This window comes from Medicago sativa, chromosome 2, assembly GCF_051527215.1.
Source record: "Medicago sativa cultivar Bolivia chromosome 2, Bolivia_mono, whole genome shotgun sequence".
NCBI lineage: Eukaryota > Viridiplantae > Streptophyta > Magnoliopsida > Fabales > Fabaceae > Medicago > Medicago sativa.
In genome coordinates, this window is record NC_140750.1 from 74268822 (window position 1) to 74284971 (window position 16150).

General features: G+C 31.9%; 1 protein-coding gene across 29 annotated transcripts; it reads right to left on the minus strand.

The window, feature by feature from the left end:
• Window positions 1-4513: 4513 nt before the first annotated feature.
• LOC146950645 (beta-amylase 6-like) lies at window positions 4514-11086 on the minus strand. Of its 29 annotated transcripts, none has more exons than XR_015027647.1 (10): window positions 10927-11085; window positions 10338-10432; window positions 8547-8593; window positions 7662-8020; window positions 7145-7201; window positions 5829-5989; window positions 5668-5723; window positions 5344-5421; window positions 5063-5161; window positions 4514-4964 (listed from the first exon to the last, which is right to left on the minus strand). XR_015027647.1 is itself a non-coding variant. In XM_085746592.1 (10 exons), exons 7-10 carry the CDS (start codon window positions 6055-6057, stop codon window positions 4947-4949), a joined length of 672 nt encoding a protein of 223 aa, XP_085602718.1. In that variant the 5' UTR covers window positions 6058-6671; window positions 6891-6987; window positions 7069-7201; window positions 7672-8020; window positions 8547-8593; window positions 10338-10432; window positions 10927-11085; the 3' UTR covers window positions 4514-4946. The 29 variants fall into 29 exon arrangements, 20 of the variants coding, with proteins under 20 accessions (XP_085602718.1, XP_085602725.1, XP_085602726.1 ...); XR_015027646.1 differs by having other exon boundaries at window positions 5257-5421; XM_085746592.1 differs by adding an exon at window positions 6891-6987 and having other exon boundaries at window positions 5257-5421; window positions 5668-6671; window positions 7069-7201; window positions 7672-8020.
• Between the last annotated feature and the right edge of the window lie 5064 nt (window positions 11087-16150).

A 16150-nucleotide genomic window follows, 5' to 3' on the forward strand; every position in this document is an offset into this window, starting at 1 on the left:
ACGAAGAAGAAGAAGAAGAAGAAGAAGAAGAAGTAGAAGAAGAAGAGGAAGTGGAAGTGGAAGAAGAAGTGGAAGTGGGGTCTTTTGATGAATCTACTCAGAAGAGGGATACTACAACATTGTCAGCTAAGATGTCTTTTGTTGATGATGACAAGGAATTGTACGAAGAAGAAGAAGAAGAAGAAGAAGAAGAAGAAGAAGAAGAAGAAGAGGAAGAAGAGGAAGTGGAAGAAGTAGAAGAAGAAGAGGAAGAGGAAGTGGAAGAAGAAGTGGAAGTGGGGTCTTTTGATGAATCTACTCAGAAAAGGGATACTACTGCATTGTCAGATAAGATGTCTTTTGTTGATGATGACAAGGAATTGTACGAAGAAGAAGAAGAAGAAGAAGAAGAAGAAGAAGAAGAAGAAGAAGAAGAAGAAGAAGAAGAAGAAGAAGAAGAAGTAGAATTCGAAGTGGAAGAAGAAGAAGTGGAAGTGGAAGAAGAAGCGGAAGTGGGGTCTTTTGATGAATCTACTCAGAAGAGGGATACTACTGCATTGTCAGCTAAGATGTCTTTTGTTGATGATGGCAAGGAATTGTACGAAGAAGAAGAAGAAGAAGAAGAAGAAGAAGAAGAAGAAGAAGAAGAAGAAGAAGAAGAAGTAGAAGAAGAAGAGGAAGTGGAAGTGGGGTCTTTTGATGAATCTACTCAGAAGAGGGATACTACAGCATTGTCAGCTAAGATTTCTTTTGTTGATGATGACAAGGAATTGTACGAAGAAGAAGAAGAAGAAGAAGAAGAAGAAGAAGAAGAAGAAGAAGAAGAAGAAGAAGAAGAAGAAGAAGAAGAAGAAGAAGAAGAAGAAGAAGAAGAAGAAGAGAGAAGAAGAGGAAGTGGAAGAAGTAGAAGAAGAAGCGGAAGAGGAAGTGGAAGAAGAAGTGGAAGTGGGGTCTTTTAATGAATCTACTCAGAAAAGGGATACTACTGCATTGTCAGATAAGATGTCTTTTGTTGATGATGACAAGGAATTGTACGAAGAAGAAGAAGAAGAAGAAGAAGAAGAAGAAGAAGTAGAAGTCGAAGTGGAAGAAGAAGAAGTGGAAGTGGAAGAAGAAGTGGAAGTGGGGTCTTTTGATGAATCTACTCAGAAGAGGGATACTACTGCATTGTCAGCTAAGATGTCTTTTGTTGATGATGACAAGGAATTGTACATTCCGTGTAAGAAATCAAAGGTGGCTATAGAAAGCAAACAAGGAGAAGAAGTGGAAGAGGAAGAGGAAGAGGAAGTGGAAGAGGAAGAAGAAGTGGAAGTGGGGTCTTTTGATGAATCTGTTCAGAAGAGAGATACTATTGCATTGTCAGCTAAGAGGTCTTTTGTTGATGATGACAAGGAATTGTACATTTCGTGTAAGAAATCAAAGGTGGCTATAGAAAGCAAACAAGGAGAAGAAGTGGAAGTGGACGAAGAAATGGAAGAAGTGGAAGTGGAAGAAGAAGAAGCGGAAGTGGAAGAAGTAGAAGAGGAAGAAGAAGAAGAAGATGAAGAAACAAAATAATGAAGCTGCTTAGTTTTGGTTAATTAGAACTGACTTGATGACATAACTAGTTTAGTTTTGTTGAATTGAAACTTTAGTGTACCATGCAGATTTTGTCGAGAAACTTATCACGAAGAAACAAAATATTGAAGCTGCTAGATCATTCGTGCTTATATAATGCCAACAAGGACCAAACTGGCAATCTCTTGCATCCAAGAAAACTGGCTAATTCTATTTTATGAATTATTCCATCTTCACGCACCTGCTTGTTAGTTATAAATCAACGTGTTGATTGTGAAAGCAAGACCAACCTCCATATGTTCAATGTGCAAATGAATTAACAACAATCTATCTCTATTGATCTATTATGCAATTTGTCTGTTATTGTAAGAAAGAATGAAAACTCGAGACGATTCTCAAACAGGGTTATCTCAATTTTGTTGGTCTCTGTTCTTTCTAGAAACGTTCTTCTACAAGTGTATATTTTGTGTCAGAGAAATTAAAGCGGTACTAATAGTCATTTTTCAATTGTTCCTTGCATATGATTAACTGTCTGTTTAAATAGTAAAACTGACAACCGTCAAAATGAATTTGGCCTCAATTTTCTGTGGAATTCATTATATTCTCCCTCCTTTACGCTCTATTAGCTTTTCTATGTTGGATTTGGTGTCAAAATTTTCTCCATTGGAGCCCCCATGGGAGTGAGAGTGCATTGACCTCTAAACTACATGGCTATTCCTTATGTGATGAGAAAACACAAATTTTCGAAGTTAAATCTTATTAGTACTTCCCCAGATTTCAAGTGTGCAGAGAAAACCATTAGTCTTTTATATAGTGATCATGAATTAATGCTATAAAATTGATACTACTACATGCAACACTTCCAATTTAGTATATTTCACACTTTGCTATGAATTAATGCTCCATTGTCCGGCGCTTCAATGCGTGCAAACGTCCTTCAATACTGATCACAATGACGATTTCATATCAGGACCATGCTCTTGACTCAAAACGGGACCCGGTTCCTCATCATCAAAGTTCTAAATGCCATAACAAATTTCTATAGTTACGTTGCATGTGTTTTGTGTAAATTCAACCATGCATATAAGATAATCAAGCTTGCTATTATATTAGTTGCAAATTCACGTTTTTTCATTAGGATGGAGAATACTACTCCATTCCTCATCAGGATGGAGAATCATATTATAGTTTTGTGTTTTTTTTTATAAAATATTTTTAAGTATAATTATTATATCTTCAAATTACTCCTAGCTATTTCACCATCTTTCCTGCAAGAATTGGAAAAAGATGCCATGTAATGAACTCCAATACAAATTAATGAGACAAATGATTGATGTGGAAAGGTGATATGATGTGCCACAATAATTTCAAAAGTATAAATAATTAACAAATTTCGTTTTTTTTTTGGCAACATTTAACAAATTTAATCTACTAACTAATGAGCCATTTTTTCATTTTCATGATTTACTAGTTACAAAGCCGTGCTTCGCACGGGGTTCAGCTACTTTTTTGACAAAATATTATATCGGAATGATAAATCGCGAAATGATAGATAATTATAAACCATAATACAATATTTAGAGTATTCATGCATTACGGGTTACAAAATGAAATATCCAAAATGGCTTGATCACGAAAACATATGAAAACATATTTAGTCAGCAGTAGAAACACTTTTCTATTAATAATTGATATCTATCTATAAACCAATGAAACCCTATTACCAAAGCTTTAACGTATACCAATGAAAACCCTATTACCTGATTTATATCATATTGTCTTCCAGCTTCAACGAAGGTCGCATAATCCAAATATTTGTGATGCATGGTCTAAAGTATGGGGTTCAGTAACGTATTTTGTAAAGAGATTGTTCTAAAGGAAAAATGAGTAAATTAAGGGAGATAGCCGCAATTTTTTTTAGAGATTTTTGTCGTTTATAAATATGAAAATCAAGCAAGCATATTTAGCAATTATGAGTAAGAAGATTTCTGCAGCTTGGAGAGATGTACAAATTACGGAACATTTCTATTCTTCGTAAATTTGAGAACGAAGGTCGCGTGCTTCGCAATTGTTATTTATCTTATGTTCATAATAGTAGGATGCCCAGATGATTTAGTAGACATTGAAATTTTTATGCAAGTGAGCACTCTTTTTTTAATGGATTCACTAATCAAAACTTTCAAGAATAAACCTATCATCCACAAAATATATACTACATAATGCAAAATAATAAAATAGAATTAACTTGAATCAATTAGCATTAAACCCTTATTTTCCACATATGCTGCAAAGTTGAGGGGGTTGCATATAAATAGGAATCATATCACTCAATATCAAATCCGATAATTGCAATGTATTTATAATCATAATTTCCATGGGCATGACAAATTATTATGCCACAATTGCCAAAAGAATATAAGCTGCCAAAAGGACAAACTCTATGAAGAGAAACAAATAAAGGTAGTGAGACATTCAGATTGCCAAAAGAAGTAACTTATGAAGAGAAAAAATACAAAGTGCTATCAGATCATAACGAACATGAGTCTAAGTTGTTGTTGTGTGAGGCGTTAAGATTTGCAAGTCTTAATACAATTGGAGTTAAAAATGAAAAAGTCATTTCCACTTCTCAATTCAATCAATCTACATCACAAAATACAGAGAGACAAATTTGGTTATGTCACAAAGATGTAGAACAAATATCTCAAAAAAATAGGAGAATAAAAATGAAAGAGAAAGAAGGTAAAAATACCTCAACAAAAATAGAAGAAAAAGAAGAGCAATTATAATGCACTGTGATGCACATGCACCAGCTTATTTGTGAATCGTAACACATAAAAATGAGTTAGGAGTGACTTATTAGAAGTTAATTTTCTAGATCTAGGACACAACATTAACAGTAAAAGAGTATGAGAGAAACATGTATATCTCAACATCATGAAAAGTGATTTAATGTATATTAGTCCTGGTCGAGAATGGATTTGTAATTGTTTAATTGATTCATTTCTATGGTTTGATTCTTCAATTTTGATTATACAATGTCACCAATTTTGATTAAATTATCATACACAAATTGTCAAATATGAACCAGTAAGGCTGCTATTAAGCTTGTCCCCCTAATTAATCTATAAACATATATAATAATATGATTTATTCACTCAAGATTACATATATATAGCTATATCTATATATATGTTCAAGGAAAAGAAGCCCTCTTTTTCATCAGTTTCTTCAAAGTCAATGACAAAGCCTTTGCCATCCTGCTTCAAATAGTCAGCCATTCTGGCTCTGGAATCTCAATCCTCGAGGGATCTCTGAGGAAATTTTGTATTTGGAGTCCCTCTCATGCATGATATCTGGCCTCACTAATCCTGGACTCACCGCTTATGGTGACATCATAAGGGCTGGTGCACCTACTGGAAGCCTGTCCCCTGCATTTCCAATTTTCATATAAATATTCCAACATTAAACATTACATAACAAATTTTAGTAAAATGGCAAGTCATCGTATGAAATTGTTCCATCATACCTCGGTCAACCTGCCACGTACACGCTTATAAGACTGATAACTACACCTTTCAGCATCATGAGTAAAGCTTAATGTAAGAATCTCGGCATCATGAGCACCCTGAAACAATATGCAGGATACAAATGACCATGAACATATATGCATACACGTGGAACTGTGCACAAATTTCTACAACAAAAAATACACAAACTCACATTAAATTCTCCAATACCAAGAAATACCCAGTCTAGGCATTCTGAAAAAGAAAGATATCTAAGTTCTCCAGCAGGGCCAAGTCCTACCTCAATGTCTATCAGTAGCTCAGATTCTAAGAAATTTGCCATATTCTCTCTATAACTCTTCATATAGTCGCTATACATCTGCATCAAACACCAATTAAGGGAACTAAGGGAAAAAGTGAAATACAATTTTTTATATGTCATTGCTAAATACGTGACAAAGTTAGTGAAAGAAGTAATAATAAAAAGTGGTCGAAAAACAATTTTCAAGTTTTGCTTATGTTTAGGAGTCAAGTTATTCATTTAAACTTACAGACAGTGGAAATTAATTGTGATAGTAATAGAATATGCAAAGGTTAATGTATCTGAACTAAAACAAAAGAATACGGTCGTAACGAATATTTGCATAGGCAACGCGGAGTTTGAAGGACCGTAAAGCAGACCTATAGAGAAAGAGATATAATATGTTGTATGTTGTTTGTTCATGATTTGGTTTCTAAACCATAAGGAAGTTGCGAAAATCAAACTAAACGAACAATAAACCTTACATGAATTTAATATCTTTGGAGTCACGAACCATCTGGAGAAGAAGAGGAGGTTTTTCATTCTTACCATCAGATAAAAATAAATGCTTCCCTGTTTTACCAAGAAACCGCGAAAGACGAGATGCTGTTTTCTCCAAAGAGTGAAATCCACATAACAAAGGAACCTAAAGTATGTGAAATTCCAAAACCATGTCATGAAGCTTTCACCAACACAGATTAGTATGACATGCATATTTTTTTACACAATGATGTTGCAAACTCCTATTTAATTACCCTCAATAACCATCACTTGTAGCAGAGTAATCAGCCAAAGTAAAGGAGACAGAAATTACATTATTTGCAGTAAAGTTTCATCAGACAACTCACACAAAATTTAATAAAAGAAAACATGATATACTACATGTCCAAAAGAATTAGCTGCTTATGCCCTCTACAACCAAGGTGCGGCGTTGCAGACGTAATAAAATTAATAGGCTCCAGTCCTGCAAGCTTGTTGGCTGGTAGCGAGCAATAAGTCCATTAGTTTGTCCTGATTTGCATTAGAAGTTAAATGCCTAAAGCAATGACCTAAAAGTGATACTAACTATATAAATTATACATGTGTTTCAAATATTAACCATGCTGACTACCTAAAAGGTGAATGCCATCTAGTATGTAACAAACAAAAATATGGTGGGAATGAACTTATCTTGTATATAATTAAGCCAAATTCTGAAATTCATATAGTTGAAGAACAGGTAGGAAACAAAGTAACAAATTCCTCCATACACAAATCATTGAAGATATTTTGCATTGGCTGCAACAATGCATTGCAATTGCTGCTGCATAAAATAAGTTATCACCAATCTGACCATGGGTAAGGAAAAAAATTGTGAGTCTTCACATACACTAAGGAACAACAAACCTAAATATAATCATCAGGAACTAAAAGAATGAAATGAATCAAAAATTAATTTTTATCCTATTCACTCATTATTATAACATAAACCAACATTATTTCTCAATAATTTGTGACTAAGATACATACATACTTATAACAGTCCATATGCAAGATAATATACATACCATTTATTCAATAAATACCTACTTCAACCATCAATGAAGTTCAAAATTCCAAACACAATTATATGTGTTCTATGCTTTACCTTGTCCTTGAGACCACCTTCAAGTGGCAAAAACCACCTCAATTCATTTGTAAAATAAAACAACTTTCAAATGGTGTAAAAGCATATTGGAGACTTACAAATCCTTAGACAGGACCATGCAAGATTCATAATTCAGATTTGCAAACACAACATTTACATAGCTTTTCTGCTTACTTTCAGATATGGCAAAGCTCCAATTACATTGTCATAGTCACTTCTGTTGACTTGAATCTGTGTACCACAATAAACAAAAGTTAGAGATGAGAAAATTAAGGGAAAAATGAGCAAATCTACCTAATCAAATAGAAGTTTCCTATTTACAAAACAACATATATTTCAGCCATAAATAAAAAAAATATTGAAATATGGAAGCTAAGTTGATGTATCATAGGATCATCTTCACCAACCTTCATGAACAAACACAATTATAAAAGTCAGAATTCCTACAAACAAATCTAAACACTCACAGCCAATCCAAACATACATCTTTAAAAAACATGGCAATTTTGGTCTTTGATAGCAATAAAATTGATTCGAATGAATCTAAACACACAAAAATGAAAGCTAATATTTGCAAAGAAATGTGCAAATTTTTTGAAAGGGCAAGCAGAGATAAAAACTTGGTAAGCTTTCAAGAAATCAGCAGCATTAAACATCTTTTGGCTCATATATAATATTTGTGTACTGGTACCAGCACCAACCATGCGCGCTTCAATCGCATTCGCAAAGTAATGAGCCATTCTCTGTGATGCATCACCTGAAGGACAAGAATGCTTCCTATTCTGCTTCAACAATTCATTAGCAGTCCTATTGTCATTAGCAGACACAGCTTGTGCACACAGAACCAAAAGGGTCCTCAAATCCACAACATCCCTCTTCCTCCCTTGTTTCTTCGAACGTGCCTTCCCTCCATCAAGTTCACCAACCTGTGTTCTACTCTCCACCACTGATCCATCCTTTTGTTCAGCACGCAACGACACATTTTCTTTTTGTAAGTTGCATGGCCAATGAATTCAAATTTCTGTACATACCAGATGCACCATGTAGAACCTGTAGCAAAAAACATTTTATGCTAAAGTTTCAATTCCACGACAAAAAGCTGAAAGTTGAAAATGAGCAGAAGCAAAAGTGTATTGCAAATTGCAAAACTTTCGTGATAACACCAGATCACACAATAAATTTCAAGATCTTTGCTCTTGCAATCGCTTCTAGATGGCCATAACCATTGCATTGAGAATTATTTCCCTGATTGCTGTGTTGGAATTGATATTGGGGAAAAGGTTTTAAGGCAAGCAACTGGTTACATGGTTGCACAACTCTAGAAATTTCAGAACTTGAATTGTGCTACCAATTGCTAGTTTTTCAAAAATACTTTAAAAACAATTCTCCATTAGAAAGATTAGGCAAAAACTAAACTTCTAAAAGCATTGAACCACTTATTTTACATTATAATCATACATATTAATATTATATGTAATATTTAAGCCATGAGGTGCATAAATATGCTTCTATCATATCCTTGCAAGTGATCCAAAGGTATGTGAGTGTAGCAAGAGAGTGAAGAAAGAGAACATACAAAATCCTTGAAACACAGATTATCAGCTCCAATAAAGCTTGTTCTCCCTGCCAAGATGAAAGTAACTGAAGTCAGATATCCAATTTCACAGAAAAACCTAACCTTTGAGAATGACCTCACGAACAATTGGCCTTACCACAAATTTACAATCACAGATAAACTGAGCATTTAAAATCTCTGGAAAATGAACTCTTACCCAATAGCATAGTCAGAAATCCAAACCACCTCTATCATAGGATCACTATCTACAACTACTTGTCAACAAAATTTAGTTTGTATAATCTGCCTACTCAAATCTTTTTCAGTTTACATTGAACTGTTATCAATAGTGCATTTCATAAACCCATTTTTACTTTCATCAAATCTAACAAACAACTGAACCTCAATAAGAACACCCAATTCAAAATTTAAGCTACAAAATTTTAATTTCATCAAATCTGACAAATGAAAGAGTACAATATGGCAGACAGATGCATATAAGGATCATTTAGCTTGTGAGAATTCTTTCAAATTTACTAATATATTAAATTCCTTTTCTTAAGGAGTGATAAAGAAGCAAGAAAAATATTTTAAGTGTAAGATACAATATGATGCTTTATTCTCTTATGCTGATTCAATACACCTATATATAAACAACTTCAACAAATAAAAGTTCATATTTATGTATCTTTCCATGATTGGTACTCATGAAGTTATATGTGCTGCTTATGAGCTTTGGCGTAAAAATAAGGAAGACAGGGAGGAATATCAAGGTTATAAGTTGTTTTATGCGTATTCGATATATCATTGTCACATTACCAGAATGCTCTTTTCTGTAAAAAAAATTCTTTGCATTGGGACTAATCTAAACCTGTTTCAGATGGATCGTTCTAGAGGTTTTGAAATTGAGACCAAGAAAAATGATGAGACCAGACAGACTATATTCTAAATAGACTCTAATGTCATAATTTAAATGCACATGCTTCAGTTGCTATCTTTCCAACATTACTGCTATCATACATCTCTGCTATCATAAATTCAAGAACATCATAAGAGAATAAAGCATCATATGTAGATTTAATAGTGTTCAATGCTGCAATCCAGATAAAAATCAAGTACTAAATCTCAAAATATCTAATATTATTGCCAAAAGTCAATATTTTTTAGCACATCAAATGACAGAGCAAACCTATTTTCTCTAGAATCTTGTGCTACCAACTGTAACCATCAAAAACACCAAGCTAAATGTATCAAACCAAATTATATCAAAATCCTCTCAAAGTTAAACATGAAATTGAGACATAATCTACAAATCCTCAAGAAAAATGATGAGACCAAACAGACTATATTCTAAATAGATGTTAACAGGTAAATTATTCACCAAATAAGAACAATTCAATCATATCAACCACAAGAGTCTTCAATTACTCATATCAAACAGACTATAACTTTCATTTTCACCAATTGAAAACCCATAAAAGTATTTTCAAAATCCAGACACACATTTTCAGCAATAATTTTTTTTTACAATCCCTTCAACACCAAACAAAATTTCCAAAACATGCATACCAAAAAACTATAAATCATAATACTCAAAATGAACAGACCATACCATAATCAAACTAAACATATATTTTCCTATAAAACAAACACCAAATAAAAAAATCAACATACATGCATAAAAAAAAAACCACCAAACATACCCAAAAACATGTCACAACACATGCAAAATACAAAAACAATCACTCAACATCATACAAACACAAAAAACCTCAGAAAATTGCCTTGTAAGTATGGTGGCTTAGTAATTACCATTAATACCTCTTCTATGGCCTTATCTTTCTTAGCTTCAATTGCCCTTACGACCTTGATTTCACCATGGCATGTAGCAAGTTCATTAACCTTTTCTGCAACAGATTAAAACTTGTTCATAATTATTTTTTATGGCATTTTAGATAGTAACATATGAGAGGATCCATATTGAACAGATTCATATATCACTGAGACTACAAATATGCCATCAATTTTTAAGTCATCAAGTAAACAATTCATGCATCACCAATTTTAGTCAATTTCACAAACACCTTATGTGCAATTTATACCAAGTGTGATTTCATCTCAAAAGAATCAATTTTTTCACAAGTTACTTGTATAGAAACATCACAAACAAAAACATAATCACACCAAAAACAGAATCAACAACCAAAAAAACCCAGAATCACCAAACCACAAAAGCAAAAACAAAAATAAAACAGAAAACACACAAAACTCATTCAATCTGAGACATGCATGGCATTAGATTCATGAAAAACCCTAAAATTCCCTTTTCCCCCAAATGAAAACCTAACCCTAAATTCATCAAATTTCAACATGCATGAGGGAAAGGAAAAGGGAAACTCACCTTAAAATTGAAGCTTGCCTTCTTCTCCAATTTCCCTTCTTCCTCCATCGGCTTCTTTTCCTTCTTCTCCTCTCCCTCCCTTCTCTCGTTCTGTTTTTTTTCTTTTTTCTTCTCTGTCCCGTGTTCTATTTTCCTTCTTGTTTTTTTTTCCTTTTCTTCATCAACAAAAAAAAAAACACATATATAGGTAGGCAGCTCCATTTACTAATTTACGAAAATGCCCTTATTAAGGGCAAAAGTGTAATTTCTACGGACTATTATTTTTATATTTAGTTTAGTAGATTAGTACTAGTTAAATGAGTCTTATTGTATTAAGGGACCAAGGGAGTACCACAAGGATCTAGTGAAGTGTTTGGTGTGCAATGTTGTGAATAATGTAAGAATTCTGCTCTTTACCCAACCAAAATTGCTCATTCCCAACTGAAATGACTATAATGCTTCTGCGTGAGTTAACTCACGTTAGTGTAAATCTCTGCGTGAGTTAACTCACGCTAGTGTAAATCTCCGTGTAAATCTCTGAGTGAGTTAAGTCATGCAGATTTAACACTAGTGTGAGTTAACTCACGCAGGGGTATTTTTGGAATTTCAGTTGGAAATGAGCAAAATGTGTTGGGTAAAGAACATAATTCGTAATGCAAACTTATGTGTTCGAAAGTTTTGTTGAATCTACATGCAACTCATCGTAAACTACACGGGTGTTCTACTTCATATTTGGGTCAAAATATATAACCTGTTTGTTTCAGTTTTTTTTCAAAAAAAAAAATCTATTTTTCCCTTTAAAATATCACTTTTTTCATTTCTATGGGTATTTGTTTCATGGATTACAAATTTATTCCCTGGAATGTGACATTGGGAATTCTTGGTTCCCATGTTTGTTTCAAGTTTTCATAAATTATGCTTGGGTACATTTTATTCCTAGGAATAAAATTTACACATGACTTTTCCACTTGTTGTTCCCATGTTAAAGTATGGGAATCTTTTATTCCCTTGGGAATAAGAGGTAACCAACCATAACTTCCCACTCACACACTATTTTAACTCTTTTATTTTTATGTTTTAAATTATAAATTAAATATATTTAAAAATATTCCTAGGAAACTAAATTAATTACCAAGCACTTTAATGGGGTTAAGATTCCTAGGAACAATGTTCCAAGGAATGTTATTCCCAGGATGGTAAATTTAATCCTTGAAACAAACACACCCAAGTGTTTGTTTAGGATTTTTAAAAAAATCATTTTATCAAAAAAAATCTATTTTGACCATAAAATGAAAAGCTATTAGGATTAGCTTTTCTCAAAATCTATTTTTTTCAAAAACAAGGAGGCAACACATGTACAAGTCAAAAATAACTTCAATTTTTTTTTTAAATCTTTAAAAAAAAATCTCTAGATTCTTTTAACACAAAATCTATTTTTTTTTAAACTGATGCACCCATATTCACCATCAAAATCATCAAATATTACTCGTAATTTAAATGAATTCGTTTGGAGGGACACACAGACTAAAACAAGTAACACATTCATTTATATTAATGATTTTAACCAGTTAGTGAGCTTAAATCATTAAGAACTACAATGATACCTTTTGCAATTTTATGATCAAAGTATGTGTCACACAAATGATTAATATAAATCAGCAATTAACAGTTTTGGTGTGACACATCCTTTGATCATAAAATTGCAAAAGGTATCGGAATAACATTTTTAGTGATGTGAGGCAATATTTTCTAAAGTTAAATCTTATACGGGTTATTTTATACTCGAGTGTACGAAGAGAGAAAACCCTTGACCTTTTATATATTACTCAATATAATTGAGCTCAATTTAACCACAATGATGTTTGAGACAAAATAATAAATACCGCGGATAACATATCGAAAATATTCAGGAGAAAAAAATTAACCAAGAGTTTTATTTAAGTTTATAAGAGTCTGATTAGTGCGAAAGATAAGATAGAGACATAATATGATAATGAACGGAGTAAGGATAGGTAAAGATAGTCACATAATATTCTATTATGTGTTTGGTGAACACATGGTAAGAAAGATTAATTGATAGCATTATTTGGAAGATTAATTGATGCAAAATCAATCTTTCACAATCCTATGATAGCATTTTATTTTCAACCATTACATATAATTTTTGAGTAAATTACACTCCCCTCCCCTCAAAGATGCTTGAATTACACTCCCCTCCCCTCTTATATTAAAATATACACTCCCCTCCCTTGAAAAGTAAAATTTATACTCCCCTCCCTTATATGATGCTTAAATTACAATCCCCTCCCTTAATAATTAAATATGCACTACACTTTAATCTATTTTAACATAAATAAATATTTTTAAGATATATATTAATTTTGAACCACCATTTAAGAAAAATTAAATCATTTCTTTATAATTTAAATGTCAATGATAATTAAATTTAAATATGTTGCTATTGATTTTATAATTTAGAGTATAAAATTAACTTTTAAATAATCATGCTTTATTGTATTTAGTAATTTTTCACATGTGTATCAATTGCTTTGACAATTATTTGTTTTCTCCCAAAATCTGCTTCTTTCATGTTTTGGTTAATTTGTTTTGTTTCATTGTTTGACTATGTATATTATCCATCCTAATGTATAATCCTTTATTATAAAAGTTAAACTTGCCAAGCTGGCAGTTAGCCCTAAACACTCCAAGTTTTCCCTCCTTTGCCAGCATTTAATGCGATCATATCTTCCAACTAACCACTAAACCCTCAAGCATTTATCATGACCTTTGATAACGTTTAGTTAACTATCTAATCATTATACAACATAATTATAGGAAACTAATTATAGCTAATTATGACAAAATATTCTATTCTATCACATAAAGGATGTTGATTTGGTAGTTTGAATAGAATATATACAATCATTATACAACATAGTTACAGAAAACTAATTATAGACAATTATGACAAAATATTCTATTATATCACATAAAGGATGTTGATTGGGTAGTTTGAATAGAATATATAAAAGTATTGTGTAACGTTTAGTCAACTATCTAATCATTATACAACATAATTACATGAAACTAATTATAGCCAATTATAACAAAATATTCTATTCTATCATTATGTACACACATATCTATGATTCAAACTCTCCATTCCACTCTATATATACATGTGCAATGGCACCCTCCTTTGTTTGCAGTTTACATTCAGCTATAAAGAATTCTCTCAACGCATCATCGAACCTCTAATGGCTGAACACAGACAAGTTTCTATATATTCATTTATGTAGCTTACAATTAAGTTTTTTGTTATCACTGTAACAAAGATTTCGAGCAACACTCAAAGGGCCATCATATTTTTGTGACTAATAGTGCATTGAGCAGTTCAAATATACACTATGTCTTATATTAATGACAAATGTTGAGGTTAGAAAATTACGGGGTATCATTCTAAGCATGCCCATGTGTATTTAATGCCCTTTTAGCATTGACTCCCTTCAATTGAACTTCTACATGCAAGAGAATTGAACTTCTGCATGCAAGAGTTACTTCAAGAGATTATAACCGATGAAGATGGTAAAAACACTAATGTGACTTCAAATATGGTATATCATGAAGTATTTCGCAATGTATGACATCATATCATTGTGGTAGTGTATACACGAGACAATTTTAATTTGAAATTCAATGTAGTTTGTATTTATCAAGTGTTTTATTTCTATGATATATCTTTCAATTTGTGGTTAATATTTAACGTGTGAATGACCCGTGCGGAGCACGCGTAGAAGTCTAGTATGATAATAATCAATAATCAGAGAAAGTTTGCTATAAGTAAAGATGGTTTTTCCATTTCAAGCATTGGTCAGCATCATATATCAAGCATAGCATGTGAGTAACCTCTTCTGATGAGTGTGCATGTGTACGGTAGCAGTGGCTGACAAAATGTCCTTTTTTTGTTTATATATAAACAACCTTAAATAAAATAAAAAAAGGAAAATTAAAAGACGGTAAAATTAAATGATTTTTTTGAAGAAATAAAATTAAATCATGTTAGCTGATGTAACTATATTATGTTTGTTTTGTTCTTTTGATCTACTCAATTGATAGGAACGATGCATTGTAATATGCAGGGGTCAAAGTTCGAATTAGACACCTCATCAATTTACATTTAATGGTCGATTTTTTTTTTGGTCAAGTAGCCTAGTGGCTAGAATTCACCTTATAAGGTGAATAAATAGGGTGTCCGGGGTTCGAACCCCAGCCCCTGCATATAATAATGCATTGTCCTACCAACTGAGCTATGCTCACGGGACTAATGGTAAAATTTCTAATCAATAGGCTACTTGCAAAAAAAACAGAAATGTTTGTTTTGGTTTTATGCAAGTGCTAATTGATGTGACTAAATCAATGTTAATTGATTGAAGATAATGAAGAGTGGTTCTTAGAGGCCGCTTGGTGGTTATGGTAATAGACAAGATATGCTAATCATATCATGTCCGAGTCTAATGTTTGATGAGACAACATGATATTTAACTATTTTTTAATAAATAATTTAAACTCTAATGTCGCAGCGTTGTTCTTATTTTAAAGAAATTTAATATTTTTTAATTAATAACTCAAATAATAAAATATAAGAGATAAAATTATTAATACAATAATTTAAATGAAGGACATAGTTGAAAGTCAAAAAGCCACGAAAAAACATGTATCCCCTTGATAGATAGGTATAAATTACAACTTTATCTTTTGTATAATATTATTTAAATTTTTAATTAAAAAAATTAATTAAATCACATTATAATAGTAATAATATAAGTTAAATCTTTTTTTGGTACAAAGTTAAATCTTTATTTAATTATGGTGTATTCAAAAAAATTATAATTAAGTACGATAAAATAAACATACAATTAAACATAATATAAAAGCAAAAAGAGAGGCACGTTAGTGTCCATCTTGATTCTTGACAATAATTCATAATAACGAATGAATTTGAAATTGTTTAAAAAAAACAAATGAATTTGAAGTAGCTCCGACTAATTTTGATTAAATTTTCATAATAATTATATTTAGAAGTATAAGTAATTTTTTTTGTAATTAATAACAAACAAACTCTACCTCTAAAAAAAATAATAAAAAACTCTTGGTACGTAACAAAATGATTTAAAAAGTCAAATGTATTTAGACCAAGAATATTTTACCTTTTGAATTCATTTGCATATATTTTTAGTGAATGAAT

Coding starts and splice junctions, on each gene's coding strand:
- LOC146950645 (XM_085746594.1), bottom strand. CDS start 6,057: ATGCATGTCATACTAATCTGTGTTGGTGAAAGCTTCATGACATGGTTT. Junction 5,422..5,667: donor TGCAAATATTCGTTACGACC/GTATTCTTTTGT, acceptor TGTTTGATGCAG/ATGTATAGCGACTATATGAA. Junction 5,162..5,256: donor TTGGTATTGGAGAATTTAAT/GTGAGTTTGTGT, acceptor ATATTGTTTCAG/GGTGCTCATGATGCCGAGAT.